At 25.9% G+C, this 23,568-nt stretch overlaps 1 protein-coding gene across 1 annotated transcript in view; it reads left to right on the top strand.

The window, feature by feature from the left end:
• Positions 1-737: 737 nt before the first annotated feature.
• LOC100204809 (neuronal acetylcholine receptor subunit alpha-10) overlaps positions 738-23,568 on the top strand; it is a 38,857-nt gene continuing 16,026 nt past the window's right edge. Inside the window, exons 1-5 of the mRNA XM_065801490.1 lie at positions 738-877; positions 2,539-2,610; positions 19,449-19,588; positions 20,187-20,231; positions 22,819-22,928. Coding sequence (XP_065657562.1) covers positions 2,550-2,610; positions 19,449-19,588; positions 20,187-20,231; positions 22,819-22,928 — 356 coding nt within the window. The 5' untranslated portion in view covers positions 738-877; positions 2,539-2,549. The remainder of the gene's footprint in view (positions 878-2,538; positions 2,611-19,448; positions 19,589-20,186; positions 20,232-22,818; positions 22,929-23,568) is intronic.

Genomic DNA, 23,568 nt, shown 5'->3' with positions numbered 1-23,568 from the left:
AACAAGATTTTTATATCATGATGAGCGTAAAACAAATTTCAATTATCAGCACAAATAATAACAAATTATTAAAATAATGAAAACAATAATAATAATAACAATAATAATAACAGAAAAAACAGCTAAAATCCAAATTATTAACAAAAATCTATATTATTTTGAATATCTTTAAGAAAAAAAATCAACTACACTGTTTTACTTGAAAAGCGAGTTTACGATTTTATGGACGTTTAAATGGTATAGATAATGATTATTCTTTTGATAAATACTTTAGAGAGAGAATACAACTAAATCTGTAGGAAAAGCTTCAACCTTGAAAAGAGCTTTTTTGTCAGAAATTACAAACTGAGAGTTGGTGTTTTAGAAAAACGAATATTTAAAGTCTGAAAGATATGGAATAAGTAGTCTAACAGTAAGACGAAAGTAAATTTATTAAAAAATGCACTTTTAGCGACACCATTTAGTATTAGTAAAAAAAACCTACTGTATTGAAATCTGCATTGATTTAAAGTTAATGTTTTGATATCAATAATTTACTCCATTATTATACATACCTATACATATTAATTTACATACCATTTATCCGATTGATAATTGATAGTCAATAAGCAGAGTGCTCATGATGCACGCTTTAAATAAATGCTAATGAAGCAAATTTTCTTTATTAAAAATATAATTTAATATCTGGAAAAAAAATTATTAAGATTTTTGATTGATAAATCTATTTAGCCTAAACAAATCTACTGTGCGCATCGAACAACTTCACCCTAGCAAGTAACAGCCTGTTACGACACCAGCGCGTACCAAGACCATATCTTGACCGCATTTGAATCATTGCCGGGCTCTGCGCCTGTTGTTATAAAATAGTTAAGCATAGGTATTAAAAGAATATTCAATTTTATTTCATTTATCATATAACAGCATTTATGTAATTTTCATTTTTTTTATTTTTTAATCTAAACTTTACTTAAACTTTAATTCTATAATATATATATATAAATAAATATATATATATACATATATATATATATATATATATATATATATATATATATATATATATATATATATATATATATATATATATATATATATATATATATATATATATATATATATATATATATATATATATATATATATATATATATATATATATATATATAATGTATGTATACATATATATGTGTGTGTACATATAATATATACATATTTTCTTTTTAAAAAAACCCATAATCATTTAAGTATAATTGAACTAAATGTTTTTTATAATTTTTTGTTTATAATGGAATGTTATACATATTGTATGTTTCTAACAAAGTTAAACAAAAGTTTCATAATATAGCACTTCCCGCTAGTTTTAAATGGCGTTTTAAAGATGCCCAACTGGTTGCTTTCATAACCTCAGTTGTATCAACGAGCAACATTTGTATTTGTTGTTCGTTTAATTAAAACTTATTGAATATGAAGTTATCTTTTTTGCCAATCAACCTTATGTCGATGGTTTTAATTTTTACTTTGCACTTCAAAAAGGTATTTTACAGAATGGAAGATAAAAAACACATAATCTGATTTACAAGACAACAAAACAATTCCTCAATCTGCACTATCTAAAATAGATTGTATTTTTAGGCTACAAATCCGTTTAGGTTTTAGGTTCAACTTTTTAATGGTTTTTCTTTTTGTTATTGTAAAAAATTAGTTTAAATCCATTCGGAAATCTAAAAAAAAAAGAAGCTTAATGGCTTTTTACTTCTATTTCGTGGCCGTTGCGTTTTTTCTACTATGAAACAAGTTTAGTCGGTTTTCTTTTATTTTTTTTTTTGTAGAAGGTGTATGGCTCAATATGTGAAAGTAGATTTGATTATAAAAGCCCTATAGGATAGTATTTAAGGACTTTTGATTCTTTATAACTTTAATAAATAATTTAAAATTACTATAATTGTGCTATATATATATTTTTTGAAAGTTTTATAGAAATTATTTACCCACGTACTACAATTTTATTTTTTGCCACAACATTAATAAATATTTTGCATTAATTATACTTTTATTGATGGTGTAAGATGGTGTTTTTATTTATGTTGTACAGCTTAAGTGTTTTGAAACATTTTCTACGTTTTGATCTGCGTTTTTAAGCATTCAAATTTGTTTGCCGGCTGTAAAGTTGCAAAATCACGCATTTTAAATGTTATATAAGCAAACTTGTTCATTTGTCATATTTATTATGTGGATCAAACTACAAAAGCGAAAAGGATTTAGTTTAAAAGTAGCGTCTAATTTTGATTAAATTTTTTATGGGTAGCATTTCAATGCATAGTTTAAAAACAAACAAGTGAAATATATTAAGTTATCTTTTTTCAATATTATAAAGAACCTTAAGGCTACTGCGACTAAAAAGTTTCAGTTAATGATTTCCAGCATAATGATTAATGCAAATTTTTTAATTCTGGGTTATTGTTATGTGTTTATATTGTTTGTTTATTTCTAATTTAATTTTTTATTATTATTTGTTTATTTATATTTGAAAATGTTTAGCTAACAAAAGTATGGTAGATATCAAAAAACTTAAATATGTTGCTTCGATATTAATGTTTATTTTAGTTGCTGGTAAGATTTTCTTAATTTATGCTTAATTTTATGGTTATTTTAACTTAATATGTTCGAAATTAATGCTTGTTATTGCAGCTTGGTAATGCAGTCATTCTCACTTCATTTTAATTTTTCTGAAGTTATAGTTTTTATTTTTTTCTACTAGGTTATTGTTTTTTTTGGTTTCTGATATACTTAGAAAACTTTTTAAAGAAAATTCTAATTAAGTTTATTTGCATACAAGGACATTTACATATGAGCACGAGTGTGTGTGCGTGTGTGTGTGTGTGTGTGTGTGTGTGTGTGTGTGTGTGTGTGTGTGTGTAGGAGAGAGATAGAGAGAGAGCAAGAGCATGGTACAAATATGCAAATAAATAAAGAAAAAGAGCTATTAGTTAGTATTGTTTAATAAGGATGTGTTTCGAAAAAATAGTCACATTTGAGAACATAAAAATCTACCTTTTTTTCTAATTCTCTTCTAGCAGAAATTTTGATCAAGTTTTTGAAAAAAATGTTATTAAAATAGGGTTGGATCAAATTTTCTGATATAGGTTAAACCATTTTCATTTTTTGAAATACATCATTATTTGTCTTTAATAGAAAAGTATACATTTTTTTACAATTGTTATTACTTTTAATATTGACTTATTACTAATAAAATAAATGGAATATTAATTAGTTTATAATTGATTTGTTTTTATTTTTTAAAAATATTGATTTTGTGATATTAAAACTTACTACGTCATCTATAAATATGCTTAAAAGGATTTGATGAAATTACAATACACTCAAACCACGCTTTGAAGCCACTGCTTTGTATCTCGATAACCAAGTAATTTTGTTTATGACGTATGAGTGAGATAAATAATAGTAATTTAAGATAGGCGTGTTTTAATCTCTGCAGAGGTTTTAGTTTTTCCCAATTCCATTTTGCTAAAAATAGTTGTTTTTTTGCTAAAAATACTGATTGCAATAAAAAATAAATAAATAATGCAATTCAAAAAACTTGCTAACATTAATATTTTATATTATATACTTATTAGTAATTGTATTATTTGCGTAACAACTAAGACAAAAAAATAAAAAATAAAAATTGACAAAAACACTTTCGAATTAAAAGATTTAAAACATTCAGAAATCCCATTTGTATGTTCATGCAAATGGCATTACTGAATGTGAAAACTAATTTTGACCAATGTTACAAAACAGTTTTTAACGCATGGCCAGCAATAATATACAACTTTTTTTTATTTTTTAAACCCGTTTTATAAAATCAAAAAACTAGAAAAAAATGAGGAAAAAAAAAGGATCCGATTATGTTCGGCTGTTTCGTTCAATATAACTAATTTAGTTAGAGGCATTAATTAGATAAATATAACTAATAAGTTTCGTACTTTACTCCGTTATTGATTATTAGAGTAAAATAAAAAATTAGTTACGCAGTATAAAAAGTATGATTTATATAGGGGATCATCCATAAACTAGCAACGCAAAGTTTAACATATAAATGAAACTAAATAAAAAAAGATTTTCTTCTGCATCATTTACTCTACGAAACTACATTTTTAATTTAACGCTTTGTTTCAAAATTTAGATTTTCAAGTCAGAAAAAGACTTTTAACGTGCGGTAATTTTAATTTTTACCCGCAATTAAGGTTAACTTTTACCTTAAATTACGGCGAGTAAACTTTTACTCGCCGTTAATGTTAGTTTTTGACCGCGCTTAGTTATTTTTTAAATTTGGTATTTGCGCAAAACCTTTAAATATTTTCAGTGTACTTTACAGAAAATATTTTGCTGTGAAATTTATAAAAAATCTTTTTTCTTAGTTTATTTTGCTTTAAACTAAAAGTAGTTCTAAATTATGTGATAGAAACAAAACGATCGCAAAGAATATCCCGTAAAAGCCTTAATAGTTTCACAAAGTATAATTTTTTTAATTAGATGGGTTAAAATCTATTCCCCAACAATGCCTGGAAATTTAGTAATTTAAATTTGAATTTAATTTGTCGGTACAAGTTTGACATTCAAGGTTAAGGCGGATCAAGCGACTTATTGATGTTTCCGATATAATACTTCCAGATACTGTCAAAACTCAAAATTTTAAGCATGTTTTTTGCTTATGTTAAATAACGATGCTTTAATAAAAGTAATTTAGCGGTGATTGGAGCCTGGGAACAAAAATACACAAAAAAAAATCCAGAGCACCATATTACGTCGCCCCAACGTCAGGGAAACATTAGAATCTTTGGACGAACGCTTCCCCAATGTTAGTTTAACGTGTTTGGCTGCTTGGAATACCCCCTTTTCTTTTATGTGAGGGCTATGAGCCCAAAAAGTATTTTGATTTTTTTTATACTAAATTTAAGTTCATCGACAATTTTAAAATTTCACTTATTTTCAATATTATTTTTTAGTGTTCGAAAGTTATGATCATGAAGACCTTTTTTTATAAACATCTCTAAGAACACATTTGGAGTTTTCACAACGCTTAGAAGTATCGTACCTAAAACATCAATAAGTTATGGATCCGCCACTGATTTGAGTTCGCATCATTATGCAAATCTTTTTTCATTAATTATGAGTACAAATGCATTTGTACTCCAATGTATACAGTAACACATAGTAATGCTTTACTTTACATTTAAATGTACAGAAAAACGTTACTGCGGGTAGCAAAATTTTTCTGACAAGTACACGAGTACAAATATATTTATACTTGTCATTAATTTAAAAAAGTTTACACAATGACACAACCTCAAACCATGATTAAAGATTTAATCTTAATTTTGAGGTTGCATGATTTAATCATGTAATCTCGAAAACACTTTTGAGGTTGACGCAACCTCAAAAGTGATTTGCAAAAAACGCAGGTGCGTTTTTCAGTACATATAAACGTGAAGGAAAAAAAGTTATTTCATATTCTAAAAAGAACATATAAATGTATCTTCTAGAAAAAACAAATTACGGACATTTTTTTTTTACGGACTTAATTAATAATTAATTAAGTCCGTAAAAAAGTAATTTTTTCAAAATTTAGACGTAAATTCAAGGTTAGGGGTTTTAGACAAAAGTAAGCTGGTTCTAAAAAGTTTAAGAAATACATAGTATTTCTTTCGATGAAGAAAAGGAAAATTATAAACAATCTCAGGAATATTGAGTTAGATTTACTAAAATATGTGAAATCAAAGCAAAAACTTTTTGCTAAACTAGAAATTTGGAATTCTATTGGCTTATAATACAAATGCAGCTGCAGGAGTGGCTGGTGATACACAAGAAGAGTGAGCGTTATTTACTAAAAGGTGACTGAAACCAATAAAACTAAGGTAAAATCTTTATTAAGGTAGATATAATTAGAATAAAATTAAGGTAGGTTTTTTGTTCTAACATGAATAACTAGGCTTAGTGAAGTCAAAACTCTCAAAAGAAGGTCAAACGAGATGTTTAAACGAGATTGATTAGGGAAAGAGAAAGGAGTAAATGCCCCAGCATTATCATTACATGAAGGAAATCTTTAAATATATATCTTAAATATTTCTATAAATAAATTCAGGTTAAATTTTTAAATACAAATTATATAGAAACTCAAAATATTTGAAGGCGGCATCCCAATGGGCATAGGATGTAAAAAAGATGTTTTTTAAACGTCTTTTGAACTTTCTAAACGTCTTTAGAGCGTCTTTTGAAAGTTCTGGACGTCTTTTGAACGTTCAAAATACTTCTTTTTTAGGTAGTGCGCTCTTTGGGATTTATATACGTCATACATATATTAGTTGATATTTATAATTTAAAAAAGGTTTGTAAAAATGTTCATTAAATTTTTTTTCTAAGTAGCTAAGACTTGAGCTTCTTTTAAAACTCAAGTTACCAACATGTAATAATAACATGTCGATGCCTTTAAACGCACTACGCTTCATAATGAATTGAACAGTGATGAAAAGCAAACTTAATCCCCTGTGAACAATATTATAAAAGATACTTTTGAGTCTCTGCTTAAAATATCTAAGTTTAATGCTGATAGTCATCATTTTGTATATGTTGAGGTTTATTTTGAGTTTGTTGGGTCTGGAAACCATAATTATTGCCATCAGTTTTCTGATCCACAAGAAGCTTACTTAATAGGAAATAAATTGTATTTGATCTTGATTTGATTGGTTTTCTTTATTGTCTTTCTTTATTGAAATTAAAGATGCAAGCAACCAAGTAATCTAGTCGAAGCCAATAATAAAGTTAGTAAGATTTGGTTTAAAAATAATTTTAAACCAAACCTTACTAACCCGGCTAAAAATACAGCTCAGTCTGTTCATTCAGAAAATTGTTTACAAATATTCATAAAAAATAGATAGGTATGGTTGATGGAAAAATGGCAAATATATTTGTGGGTGATTCTGGAGCTTTTTGCCACTACTGCAATTCCTCCAGTAGTAATGCGAATGATCTGGCATGCATACTAGATGGATTCACTATAGACTTAAACTACCATGATTTGCTCAGTACAAAGAGCGAATACATAAATTTTTATGTGTGATGCCTATTTTTTAATGCAACTCCTCTGGCCAGTAGAGAAGTGGAGGGACAGGGAGTGGAGGAGTAGGAGGAGGATATAAACTTTTTCAGCTCTGCCTGATGCCTTAGCTTTTCTGTTCATAAAGTAGACATTTAATACTTGTCTATTGTTTTTCAGTGCGTCTGTGAATGGACCCGGAACATTGCATGCATTTTGAATGAGTCCAAAAAACTATATTCTAAAATACATTTACTTCATCTTAAGCAATATCAATTTTAAAAAATTCTGAAAAACTTTTTATTCTAACTTTTAGACATATTATCCTTACGATTAAAATACTATTTTTATTTTATTTTCGTCATTATCATCAGTACTTTTTGTTTATTTTTTTCTTTTTTTTCTTTTTCTTAAAACTGCAAATGATGGTTTCTATATATTTGTTTTAATGTATTTTCTATGTGCTTTAATCTATGTGTTTACAATCCATATGTTTCATTTCATGCCTTTGTTTATTATTACTTACATTATGTTTAAAATTTGGTGTCACTTCTTTAATAAGATTTCTGTATGAGTGAGACCATCCTAAATAAATCAACAACTTATTATTATAAATAATTTAATGCTCATAACTACCATTATAATATTAGTTATTATTATTATTTTTTCATTGTAATTATTGTAAGCATACTTATTATTAATATTACTATAATTTGTATAAATTTTTTTTAATATACAATTGTTAGTGTTTAATTATAGTGTTGATCAATACTCTTGCTGTAACATGCCTAATGTTTTTAACTTTATGACAAATTTTCCTTTTATTGTATGTTTACTTTTAATAAAACAAATAACAAATCATTTCTATGACGTTATTCTTAACTAAGACTTTTAATATATCACAACAGTGCAACGAAATCGAGTGTTTAATAACACAAACTAAAGATTTAAAAAAGTGCTGATGTCTATCATACAAACTTGTTCTCAAATGGTCTTGATCTAGCTAAAACTCTTAGTATTTTAGATTTGAACATTATTTTACATCTTTTCTTGTAGATCGTTTATTTAATGAATTAGAAGATAGATTTAGCGAATTTCCTGAAACGTTAAAAAATAAAGCTTGTAAAAGTTAGATTTTTTTAGAGTTTTTGCATTTTTATATATCAGATTTGTCGGACACATTTTGAAATCTATTGATATCAAAACTTATAAACAAAGTTGCATGATAGAGTCAAAATTTAATTCTTTTGCTTTGATGTCTATTCATCGACGGAAAATTCGTGATGTTAATAAATATTAAAACATTTATATTATTTAAGAAGAATACCGCTTTGAATAGGTTGTAACCAATATCAATCTTTTTTTTTTATTAATTTGATTATTTATAGCTATTGAATTAAATTTTACCTTATATTTTTGTGTATATTAGGAGTATTTGCCATTAAAAAAGGCTTAAAAAACTAAAAAAGATTGGGCAAAAAAATCGCCTTTAACATCATAATAATATCCAGAAATGAGGATAAAACATTTATAAAATTAGAAATACTGCTGATGATGCAACGGAAGGGGCAACATGACAACTATTGTATGAAGTGCTAAGTCTTATGCTTTACCTTCTCATTTGTGAACTTCTTTAAGTGAGTTAACAACAACGAGCAATTTATTTTCAGTAAATCATTTTTATAATAGTTTTGATAATAATAATAATAATAACATTATTAATAGTAATAATAATAATAAATATGTATATATATGAAGGGCTTATTGTGAAACAATGACAAGCCACACTTTTTTCAAAAATGAGTTATTATCATTTTTATAACCATAAATAGTATACGCAATAGCCAAAAAGATATTAAGGCATAACTCTTAAAATTGGAGCTATAATTATAAAATCATCTTACTGTAAGCACTGATTTTATATATTTAAATAAAACTTAAAAGTCATTTTTCTCAAATATTTGTTTTTGTGGCTTGTCATTGTTTCACAATATGCCCTTCACATATATATATATATATATATATATATATATATATATATATATATATATATATATATATATATATATATATACATATATATATATATATATATACATATATATATATATATATATATATATATCTATATATATATATCTATATATATATATATATATATATATATATATATATATATATATATATATATATATATATATATATATATGTATATATATATATATATATATATATATATATATATATATATATATATATATATATATATGTATATATACAGGGGCGGAGCCAGCTTTTTTTGTTACTTGAGATAATTAACTTCAAGACATGGAACAAACTCCAAACACTTATATATTTATACTTATGTCAAAAAAGGATGCTTTGCAAAAAACTTCCCACAACTTCCCAAACGTGAGAGCAACAAGTTGACAAAATATTTTTTTACTATTCTTAGCTGAAGTCATATTCATCGATAGATTTTAAATTTCATACAACAATCTTTTAACATTCAAAAGTTTTAACCAATACATACATATATATATATATATATATATATATATATATATATATATATATATATATATATATATATATATATATATATATATATATATATATATATATACATATATAAATATATATATATACATATATGAATATATATATATATACATATACATATGTATATATATATATATTTATATATATATATATATATATATATATATATATATATATATGTATATATGTATATATATATATATATAATACATATATATATGTATGTATATATGTATACATGTATATATGTATATATATATATATATATATATGTATGTATATATATATATATATATTCATATATATATATATATATATATATATATATATATATATATATATATATATATATATATATATATATATATATATATATATATATATATATACATATATATGCTAGGATAGGCTTCAGTCAATAAATATTTATAAATGAGCTGACAAAAGTTAATAGAGCTAAATTTTTCGAATTTATCCATAATTGCAGCATCTTGATATTTAAAACTTGCCATTTTTGACTAAAAATCCAAAGAATCTAAAATCTAAATGGAAGCCTTTAATTTTTTCATGTTTTTGCTTAGAAATCTCTTAAGAGTTGTTTAAATATTACCAAATAAAAAAGATTTTAGCTTAACCTATATAACGTAGTTTTACGTAAATTCGTTCTTCGCATATGTGAAATGCACATTTCTGATCATAACGGGTGAACAGTAAAATTTGAGATTTTCTTTGAAACGCTCTAACTTTTCAGTAAATCAATATTTTTTGATAAAATAAAAAAACAGCTCGTAGATTTATAATCAAATAGTTTATTTTTGAAGTTGCAATAGACTTAGTATATTAGTAAATAAACTAAGTATATTTTTTTTTAAAGGAAATATTTCTTTTTTTTCAAACATCTTAATTTTATTGATAATTTTTTATAATAATATTGTTTAATTTAAAAATATTTTATAAATATTTTCAAAAAGACCTGAAATGATTTTTAATATGCCTTCAAATTAAATTAAAGTATCATTGGAAGTTGTAAAACATTTTATATACATACATATATATATATATATATATATATATATATATATATATATATATATATATATATATATATATATATATATATATATATATATATAGATTGATTGGTTGTTTATCTATTAAATTATATACAAAAAAACAAATAATACAAAAAAACTCTCGAGCGTAAAATTAAAATATTAGTTTTATAAAATTATAAATTTATAAATAATCAATTTCTCATGAAGGCAAAGGTTACAAATTTTGGATGTTTAAATAGGTTTACAGCGTTTTATAAGTTTCTACTCTATAATGTGTTTTATTTATTTATTTTTTTAAACTCCAAACCTCCTTAGAAAGCTCGGTATCATTTCTGTATTTCACAGCATTAAAAGATTTTAATCAATTTGCCTATCTAAATTTGAATAGTGTGTTTGAATGCTGTGTATGGCACGAAACTTTAAGTACTATTAATAATGTTGTTTTTCATTTAAACAAAATTTAAATATATATATATATATATATATATATGTATATATATATATATATATGTATATATATATATATATATATATATATATATATATATATATATATATATATATATATATATATATATATATATATATATATATACTGTTTTTGAATTTTGATTAATGAATTTAATGTATTTTTATTAATGTAAAATTAAATAAAGAGTAAATAAAAAGTACATATACAGCTATATACAACAAGCCATCATTCGTACAGTCTTAATATTCTGTTAACCGGAATAACAGTGAAACTTCTTTTGGCTCACTCGACGAGCTTTTTCGTTAAATTGATCTTTAGACAAAATAGTATCAACAGATGGGAGTCTTAACTCTAAAAACATCGGAGTGAGGCTGAAACATTTTTTGTATCTAAAAACAAATTTCGCACATTTATTATAGCAATATCGTAGGTGCGTTTATGTTCTTGTGCTAAAACTGTTCCACAGAGATGCATTATATAAGCACATAGACAATGTAATTAAAATAATTTTACTTTAAATGGGCTTGTACACCTATAAAAGCGTCCTTTTAACATAATTGTTCAGTTATATAGATTTTTCATCTCTTTTTTTTATATCCATATCATCTGATAGATCATAATTTACTATATGAGCAAGGTATTTAAAGCTGTCAGCAAGTTCCAGTTTGCAACTTGCTACACTCAATTTTGGGAATGACAACGACAAAATTTGATTTTTGTTTTGGGTTAAATACCATACAAACTGTCTTCTTTTTGTATAGATATTAATTAATAAGACCTCGTCATTAATTGCATTCAATAATTTTTGCATTGAGAACCAAGATGAAGCAATAATGTCATCTTGGTTCTCTCTGCAATAGTTTCTGCTGAGAAAACCAAGATGGAGAAAAACTTCTCCTATATTGCACCCGATACGCATATTTAAAATTTTAAATACTAAATTACTAATGTAAAGCCTAAATAGTAATGGTGATAAAATACCATTTACACCATTTCCTATTCTAAAAAGTAGGAGATTTAACTTTCTGCCAACTAATACACATTTCCTAGTTACTGTACCAAAATGCAAGCAGACTCGCAATATTTTTTTATATTTCTTGATCTAATAGGTTACAGAAAAGAAGCCAGTAATCAACGATATCAAATACTTTAATAAAATATATAAAGATGTAAATCTATGACTACCTCTAGGTGTAGTAGTTAACAGATTTCTTTAAATAAATTGTACATAAAGTTATAGAATGCTTCTGTTTGAAACCAAATTAGTAATCACCTAAATAGTCTGGTATATTTATTTTTTGTAACAAAATATTTTCAAATATTTTCGATATAGCTGGGGATAGTGCAAACACCCTGTATTTGTTCACATCAGTTAGGCTGACCACTTTGCACTTTACCAAAGGAATAATTAAGGATTCACAAAACTAGGATGGTAAATACCCATGCCTTGAACAGAGGTTGAAAAATATACTAATTAGAAAATATAAACTTTTTCCATCATTTATAAAAGCCTCTATACATAAACAATCATGACCAGCTGCTTTTCTTGATTTTTGATTTTTTTACTTTTGAGCATCTTAACTAGTTAACATCTACATTACCTAGTTTAGGTAGTTGCATTTTCTCAGCAAAGTGGATTTTGTACTATGTATTTTTTTTCGAGTTATACGTTGCTTGAAAGTGAAATTCTCAGCTCAGTTATCAGCTTTTATTTGTTCGTCGTGCCTCTTACAGTATCTCATAGCTAGTTTAAAGGTAGCACGAGTATTCTTCATTTTTTTAAAAAGATCACCTTGTTTTAGCTTCCTAGCAGAATCCATAGTTTAAATGCATCTTATCATGCTTGTCTTTAACAAAATTATTCCAACCAGGAGTACTAAATTCAGAATTCAATTTTTTGTCCACACTCTGTGGTAGAGTGTCAGCCACAATAGATTGAATACAATTTATGAGGTCACTTTAATACAAGTCTATATAAACATCTGCCTTATAAGTTTCTCTTATGTACCTTGCAATAAGTTGTCCGGCCTTTTTTCATAAAAGGCTGATAATTTGCGATTACAAGCCTGCTATTTATTCATGTTGCTAGGCAATTTCAGATAAGGATTCTTATTTTTTATTTCGGTTGTGTTTTCTAATAAGCAAGAAAGAGAGAACGTTATTGATTTATGATCTGATGCTATAGCATCAGTCAGAACAAAAATATTTATTATCAAACTATCAATCGTTGGGCTGCACAGAATGTGATCAAGAGACACGATTTCCATCATTACTAACATATTTAAAGGCGTTATTTATGCAATTTAAGTCGGATTTAATAAGATTATTTTTTTTTTGCAACATTTGAAAAATTATCAAAAAATCTAGACCCATTTTCACAATCGAAGTCGCCAGCAATATTAATATGGATGACATTTGTCTCAGCTATAAAAGACATTATTTTTGAACTTTTTTTTTTTTTTTTTTTTTTTATTACAACTTTTTAATAATTCATTTTACAGTTTTTATAAATAAAAAAAATAAAAATCTAAATAGAAGAAAGAAAATACAATAAAAAGATTTTGTAATAAAAATAATAAAGAACGCGGAAACTCGAAGAAGACCGGCAGGTCTTGTCACCGAGAACCGCTGAAGTAAAACACTTATTTTAAATTTAAAATAATACAAAAAGTATATACACAAATAACGTTTTTTTCACATTAAACATTAGTCTACAGAATAAAATAATTAAATAAACTTGAAAATATTTTAAAAGTAAATCAATATATTTGTAATTGAAAAAATTAGTATTTTAGGATTAAAATTAAAAGAATTTAAAATACAATCTTGAGAAATATCATTTGGAGCATTTAAAATTGCATTGTTCCATAAAAATGGTCCGCGAAAAGAAATACAAAATTTTCCAAAATTAGTTCGAGAAAACAGTTGTTGAATTAAATTATAACTCCTTAATATATATTTATTTATGTCTTTTTGTAGATATAAATTATGAAAAGAAATAGGCGATAAGTTTATTTCACATTGAAACATGAAACATAAAATATTAAAAAGATTTAGTTCGTATATATTAAGAACTTTCATTTCATATAAAAGAGGTTTGGCATGAGCAAAACGGCCTTTAAAATTTATGAGCCGTGCAACATGCTTCTGTTGCCGATAAAGAGGTTCGAGTTTTCCTTTATTTGTACTGCCCCAAGCAATATTAGCATAGCTTAAATGGCAATGAATTAGTGAGTAATATAATTGAATTAATGTATGTTTGTTTAATACGCTTCTTGCTCTGTATAAAATCCCTATACTCTTAGAAATTTTATTACATAAATTTGCAATGTGGTTTGTCCAAGTAAGACTTTCATCAATATACACACCTAAAAAATTTGTCACTATAACCCGTTTAATAAGAATATCATCAATAAAAAGATTTGGCATATTAATTGGAAGTTGGTGTTTTTTACCAGCTGGATGGAAAAGAATCCATTTAGTTTTTTCAATATTTAATGATAATTTGTTTAATTTAAACCAATTAGAAACTTCAGCCAGTTCAATGTTCATGTTGTTAAAAAATGTTATTATGTTATTATGAGAGAGAAATAAGTTGGTATCATCAGCGAGCATAATTGTAATTAGATTTGAAGCTTTAAATAGGTCATTAATGTAAATTAAAAATAAAAGAGGTCATAATATGGATCCTTGCGGAACTCCGCATGTTACATTTAATAAACTAGATGATGTACTTTCATCTGCATAAACAAATTGCTTTCTATTATAAAGGTAACTTTTCAGCAAAACTAATACATTACCAGTTATTCCGTACCACTCTAACATAATACTCTAAACATAAATCAATGTAATTATGGAAATTGTGCTCATTGTTATAAAACGTTGGCGTACTCTCGAGTCCTTAATGCAAGGAGGGGGGACTAAATAGGGAGGGGTGGGAATTTTAGTCCAGATAAAAAGTTTCAGTTTATAAATAAAAACTGATATTTTTTATAAAGTTTTATCAGTGACAAAATTTATTATTTTCTAATTTTTAAGGTCGATTTTTACTGATTTTTTGTTGTTGTTGTTGATATCAAATAAAAATTAATAAGCGGGGGGAGGGATTTTAATAAGCTTGGGGTGGATGGGAATATTTTCCAAAAATTAATATACGTCTCCCTCCCCTACCCTTATTAAGGACTCAAAAGTATATACATTTATCAACAGTATAGGACCAATATTTGAGACATTTTTTAAACACGAGATTCTATATTCGTAAGATTTTGAAGTTTGAATACAGTTAGCGAGATTTTTACGATATAATATGGCTGTGCCACAATATGTTCTTCCAATCATTATACCATATAAAATATTCACAGCAGATAAACCAGTACTATAATAATCATTATGAACATTGTTTAACAAATCAAGCTCTTAAGGCAATAACCAATGCTCTAGGAGCATTATAAGTCAAATATGTTGCACGTACATACGTACTATAGCAAAGTACACGTACATACGTACTATAGCAAAAACACTATTTTTAAAAGAGCGGCATTTGAAGAAACAAAATGATGAGCAATTATTGTTGGCCATTTTGGGGCTTAAAATAACTTTTTTCAAGTAGACCATTTTGCTAAGCTTCATTTGACATTAAACAATTTACTTTACTTTTTTACTGAGAATGGTCAACTGATACAGACATAAAAAACGAAGAGTACCAAGGATTTTTACTTCTCAAATTTTACAGAGTAATCATTTTTAATTTGAAAGATATCATAGGTACAATGAATAACATCTTTCTCTTTAGTTAGAGGATCTAGTCGTGAAACAAAAATATCAACATTTCTTTTAGGTTGGTTGTTCAGTGTAGGTTTAAGTGTTTTATTGGAATCAGAAGATTCAAAAATAAGAATATTTATTTTCAATACCTTTTTCTTTATTGGTTGTTTTTGATTAGCATTTCTAACAGTATCTGATTAAAGTTGACGTACTGATGTTTCTGCTTGTTTTTGTACAGCTTGTTATTTGTTAGGTGAGATAGTCAGCATTAATAAGTAAAGCCCTATGACTGCTGTTAACATTTTTATGAGCATGTTGAATTTGGTTTTCGTTTAACACATGTTGGTTTATTGTAACCATCATCTGTGAACTTGGTTTGGCCTGCTGACTTTGGTTTTTTTTAAAACATGGTGGTTCATTGTATTTATCATAATTTTTATTTCATTTTGAAAACTCAAAAATTGTTTTACTTTTGATCGAAGATAAGCAAACTCCTGGAGCAAAGTACGTTTATCAATTTGTTCTGTTCCAACAAGGGGCAATCTAAATAAATAAACTGCATAATAACTGGACAACTTATTATTAGGGTCTAGATGCACCTTCAGCAAATCTTTTACAGTTTTTTTACATTTATTACTTCCGTGTCTTTTAACAAAAGATTTTTCAGGAAGAAATTGACACATTACTGCTATAGCTTCAAATATTTCTTCCTCACTGTAGAAGTAAATAATTTGATTATTGTCATCAAAACCTAATACATCAGATTAATTTGGTAAAAATAAAGCAGTTCATTACAAACAACATCCAAAATGCTGCCTTCTGATTCTATAAGTAGGAGGGCTACCACCTTAAAACAGTAAATAATCTCCCATGTATCTATATACGCCTTATATACAGGTCATTATTAACACAAATTAAACTGTTTGTTTTTGTGTTTTTTCCATATCTAAATCTATATATATATATATATATATATATATATATATATATATATATATATATATATATATATATATGTATATATATATATATATGTATATATATATATATATATATATATATATATATATATATATATATGTATATATATATATATATATATATATGTATATATATGTATATATATATATATATGTATATATATATATATATATATATATATATATATATATGTGTATATATATATATAGATTTGTTATATATATATATATATATATATATATATATATATATATATATATATATATATATATATATAGATTTAGATATGGAAAAAACACAAAAACAAAACAGTTTAGTACCGCGCTCAACTTGTCCGCGCAGCGGCCTTGTTCGTCAAGGTTCGTGTTTCGGAGTTATAGAGTTGAGAGAGGGTTATAACCACTATTAAGTAGCCTCCTCATCTTTAGTGGCCTTCTCGGCCTTGAGGAGGTGAATAAAAAAAAAAAAAAAAAAAAAAAAAAAAACCTGAGGTTTACAATCAAGTTTCACAAGATTTCATGAACAGTTAATGAAGCCAAAAAAATGACTTATAAAGTATATATTGAACAAGCTGTTTTTTCTCTTTTTCAAACATTTTAATTTTTTATTAAATGACGATAACACGAGGCTACTTAAAATATGCACAAAAAAGAATTGCTTATAATTGTCATTTAAACTATATTAAGGTTTCACTACTGATCAAATAAGTAAGGATAGCAATAATAGATCATCTTATAACTGTCCCATGATCAAAAGTGTCCCATGATAAACAGCATAGCGAATTTAAGTCTTAAGCGAGCAAAGAAGGTTTTCAAAGTATTCTTGTCTGAAATCTCATAACTTAAGTTGAATTCTCTTTTTCAGGTGGTTAAGATTTTTGGCTTTGAAATTATTGGAATAGACTCTCTGTTTAAGGTGAGCTCAAAATGTCTCAATGGGCCTTAATTGCGGTACGTTTGGTGGATTATCATCCTTAGAAACATAGGTTATATTAAACTTCTTATAAGTTTCAATTGTTAGCTTTGCATAATGACAGCTTGCACCATTAGGCCAATAAATATATTTTACATTTTTTTAATGCGAATTGATGAAGGGAACAAGCTTCTTTTCAATGCATTCTTTGGAATATATTTTTGTATCAATGGCATTATTATTAATTGCAAAGAAAGGCTTTGTTTTACCAAATCTACTGATTGCAATCCATTCTAAAACTTTCGCTTGAAACTTTGATTTAAACTGATTTTAATATTATTTTCAGTTTTGTCTTTATTTTGACTTTAAAATCCATCATTCCCTGGTGTGTTTTGGCTGCTCAATGTAAAATAGGACTCGTCATCCATGAAAATTTCAAACTCATTTGACGGTTGGAAAAAAGTTTTCAAAAGTTTTACCAGTTGTTGTTTTTGTTAAATTATTTAAATTTTAGAGCTTTCTGGTACTTTCTTTCTTTTGAAATATTTAAGTTCATGCATGTTAAAAATTCTATAAACTTCTATGAATTCCATATTTTAATGCAAGTTTTCTCTGGGAGATTCCAACTTTATTTTTAGCCTTGTTAATGAGTAAAGTAACTTTCTTATGTCCATTTTTTATGGTTTTCTGCCGCTTCCCGACTTTCTTTTAAGGTCAATACTGTCGTAAACTCTTTTAATAATATTATAAATTGTTCGCCTTGCAACTTTTATTTGCATAAAATGATGCACTGTCAGTGTTTTCCCCATTGTCTACGTTATCTAAACAGAAGTTTCCAACTTCGAACTGCAGAAATATTCGAATTTATTCGCGAGTTTCGAACGTTCAAATTTTGTGCAAATCTTTAGAAGCCTCGTGTTATATATATATATATATATATATATATATATATATATATATATATATATATATATATATATATATATATATATATATATATATATATATATATATATATATATATAGTTTTTTTAATGTTTTTCTGTGAACGTAATGTTGTTTACTTTATCTGAGGTAATTTTTTTAAGGATAAAAGTTATTCATTTTACTTACGCTTTTATTATCATTGGTTTAGTTATAAATAATTTGGACAACTGTGCTTTTTACACGGTACACATTGGACAACAATGGTTGTTTCGAATTTGCCCTTTTTTTTTAAATGACCATAGAACCTTAAAATATAGTTTTTTTGTTATGAAATTTTGTTTTCAAATTAAAATAGCTTAGTACTAAATATCATAAAAATATATAAAACTTGAAATTTTTAAAAAGTGGACATCTGTGGTCTTCATATATATATATATATATATATATATATATATATATATATATATATATATATATATAATATATATATATATATATATATATATATATGTATATATATATATATATATATATATATATATATATATATATATATATATATATATATATATAACATTCAAAAGTTAATGAAAACACCATTATACTGTTTTATCGTAATTAGTTATTGGTATTAATACTTTTTTAAACACAAAATCTTTTTAATACTATAATACTTTAGGAAAAAAACCAGTCACCCGTCCAGAAGTTGAGCTACTAAACTCTTTATTCGGTAACTATAATTATGACGCCCTTCCCACTGAACCTGGAAAACCAGTCAACTTAACCTTTGATCTAGCTATAAGACAAGTTCTAGACATGGTAAGATTTTTGAGGATATTTTTATGTATTTGAATATATGGTTTAGTCGTATATATAAAATTTCTTTTCAATTTCAATCAAAATTAGTAAAAAGCTGCAATACTTACATACATACATACAAACTTACATACATACATACATACATACATACATACATACATACATACATACATACATACATACATACATACATACATACATACATACATACATACATACATACATACATACATACATACATACATACATACATACATACATACATACATACATACATACATACATACATACATACATACATACATACATACATACATACATACATACATACATACATACATACATACATACATACATACATACATACATACATACATACATACATACATACATGCATACATACATACATACATACATACATACATACATACATACATACATACATACATACATACATACATACATACATACATACATACATACATACATACATACATACATACATACATACATACATACATACATACATACTTTATTAAACTATTTAATCTCAAATTGCAAACCATTTTTATTAACTGTTCTTTTTTTCTTCTTTTAGGATGAAAAAAGTCAAATTTTGGAAGTGAGCTCTTGGATAAGACATGTAAAATTTAATATTGACTTATTTTTGCTTTAATATCTTTCTTTTTATATGCAGTGGTTTTACTTCTAGTTGTTGTTTATTAATGAACGTATTCTTTGAAAATCTTTCGTGTTCAAGGAGTAGCAAACAGAAATGGTTCAAAAATGTAAGCCTTGATATATTCACAACATCTTCATTTAAGGAAAATGATTAAAGGTTTATTAGATAAGATCTTTCTGAAATAGAGCTTCTTTATTTCAAAAACTAAATATTGTATGAGCAAGATCAGATACATTTATCTTTTTTTCCGAAAGTAACAAGTTCGGCTTTTGTAAATGTTGCACTACATCGCTTAAAAATAAAAGATCTTGCTAAAAAATCATATCGTCAAGGGTTTTAAATGTCTTTTGCTTATCAATTAAAAAAGATGTAATTGGTCGTAATAGTTATACAAACCTATAAAAAACCCTCAAAATTCAAAGCAACTTTACAACACAGTAAAACGACAAGTCACCTGTTTTGTTAACAAAATCCAATTCAATAATGAAATTTTTAAACTATTTGGGATTTTTTACATTCGATCGAATATAGTTTACAATTTGAGGCACTGCTTTTAATCAGAAAATTAAAATATTTTGTTGCTAAATGCACTTGAAAAATCACACAATGAAATGTGATAAACTCTGGATACCTAGAATTACTTTTTAATAAACCAAAAAGCCCTACATGTTTTTCAACCATTTCTGCTGCGCCATCTGTAGCAACACTAGCTAGTTTGTTTTTAGGGACATTGATTTTCACCCGAACAATGTCAATGGCATCCTATAAATCAGTTCCAAGAGTTGTGTTTTTCAGCTCCACCAAATCTAGTAATTCTTCTTTTACTACAACATAATGACAGCTATTCAATTTTTTATGTCAACTTTTTTTTTACTTTCAACTTCAACACTAATCTCGGATAATCTTTTTTTAGTTGTATGTCAAGAATAATAAATATTGGAAATTAACTTTAGAGTTTCGATATTAATGAGTATTTTAATATAAAACTGAGATGACATCTACATGCATATTGTATGTTGCTGTAAGGAAGTTTACTTTACAATATTCCAAGCTATAATTAAACTTCATCTGTCATAATGTTTTAGTCTTTGCTGGAAGATTAATCTTGTTGATTTAAATATTGTTTGGAGCAATTTAATTTAATTTTTCTATGACATGAATATAATGAATATAAAACATATACATTATTCTTCAAAATAATGTATATGTTTTGTTTCATAGTGGCATTTAACATTACATATCTTACTATGATGTATTAGTGTAAGTTCTGTATTTCAAATTAAACACACTAGTTTAATTTCATTTTCGATAAATGCGCATTTTTCAGTCCAATTAAAATGAAACAATCTGTTCTCGGCTTTAATTTTTCTTTTCTTACTTTAATTGTGAAGTGCAATATTATCATCTTCTGCTCTATCCATTTTTGAAATAATATGACTTCCGGTAATGTATAGTTCTAGTTATTACGGTATAATATTATATGTATATAGCTATATTATTATTATAAATATAGTTTGTACTGATTATTACTAGTTTAATATGAATAGTTAATAATGCTTTCAAAAAAGGAACGTTCGCGAGTCGCAATGACGTTCTAAGAGCGAGATGCGACTCGCGAGCAACTATTTGGCCATACCTGATTTAAAGTAGCAAATGTAGAATAAAATAAATTTTATTTTATATATGTGCAAAATAATTGCAGGAGAATACTTTATATTTCCGGACTATGATATGGTGTTGCGGTTTGTGGAATATTTAAATTTTAAGATAGTAAGGTATATCCTGCGTAAGCTTCTTACCGTCGGCTAACGGAACAATAACTCTTTTCTGTGACACAAAAACTTCCTTAAGTTCATTGTGCCAAGTAATATAAATAAAAAATTCCCAATAGAATATTACAAACCGTTAATTTTTAAAATATATTTGAATTAAACAGAATATAATCAGAGGCGTGAGTAAGCTACTCACACCCCAAGGAAGCCTAGCAAATTTAAGGGGCCCGTTTTTTAGAAGCTTTTTTAAGTAATTCTTAGTGGAACAATTTTTAAAATTTTGGGGCCTTAACAACAGGTGTCAAAGGGGGCCTCCTACCCATTAGTTACGGTAGTACATATAATTATTTTATTTAATTATTAATCATAAAACAAACTAAAACTAAGCTAATAAAGATGGCTTTCTATAAGGTCTTTAAAATAACATTAAAAAATAGTTCCAAAAAGAGATTATCATTTTGAGCAGCCGTGGCGCAGTGGTAGCGCACTTGCCTCAGAAACAAAGGATCCGTGTTTCAAACTCTACCTCTGGGCAAGTTATGCGACATCGGTTAGGAAGAAGGCGTAAACTTTTAATTAAATGCTCATCCGCGGTGCTCTGTGATAAGACCGCAAGGACTTCTTGCGGCACCTAAATAAAAAATTGGTTTTTGGAATATGTTTCCCTTTTTTATTATTATTGTGTGATATTAACATCGTTAAACAACTTTTAATGATTTTTAAAATTTTTATTTATTTTATTTCAAAAAACTTAGCTTCTTTAAATATATTTTTAGTACTGGAATGATCCATATTTAACTTGGAATTCTAGTGAATGGGAAGGTATAACTAACATTGCAGTTACACCTGATAAGATTTGGAAACCAGATATAACACTTTATAATAAGTGAGTACGCATTTTTTTATCAAATCGCAAATCGTTGCTTTTAAAATCTTTAATAAATTTTGTTTTATCAGTTCAAATCGTGCATAATTTATAAGTTGCATAATTTATGAGCATTTCTTATTTATTTTTCTTATCAATGCTAAATTTTCATCTCTGGCAATTTGGTTGATATCAAATCTTCAACGTTTCATTGCATGATTGGCGTTATGCCTTATATATAAAATCTGTTAGACCATCATAAGGTTTTACTTTTTGTTTGTCGCGAAATTTTCACTTTTACACTATAAGGTAACATAAGGCTAGTTATTTAATAGTAAAAGAAATATTTAATCTGTGAAAGAAAGTTCCGTGAAAAAACATTTTGCTGTTAAATTATCTGATATACTACCATTACTGTCATAAAAAAATGTTGTTTAAAATAAAGTTTATTTTTTCGGGGAATACGCGCATTATATGCGTTTACAAAGTTTTTTACGCGTACGAAGACTAATTTACATTAAAAATTTTGAACTCCTTAAACTTAAACAAAGTTTAATTTAGTTTAATTTTTAATGTGTTTTAAACTAAAACTAAGAATACAGTGAAGAAAATAGAATTAGTACTGATCCAATATTTTGTAAATCTCTAAGCAAATTTGTGC

Source organism: Hydra vulgaris, chromosome 07 (genome assembly GCF_038396675.1).
Source record: "Hydra vulgaris chromosome 07, alternate assembly HydraT2T_AEP".
NCBI classification, from domain to species: Eukaryota; Metazoa; Cnidaria; class Hydrozoa; order Anthoathecata; family Hydridae; genus Hydra; species Hydra vulgaris.
The sequence above is the reverse complement of the archived record's forward strand: the minus strand, read 5'-3'. Positions and strand labels throughout refer to the sequence as shown.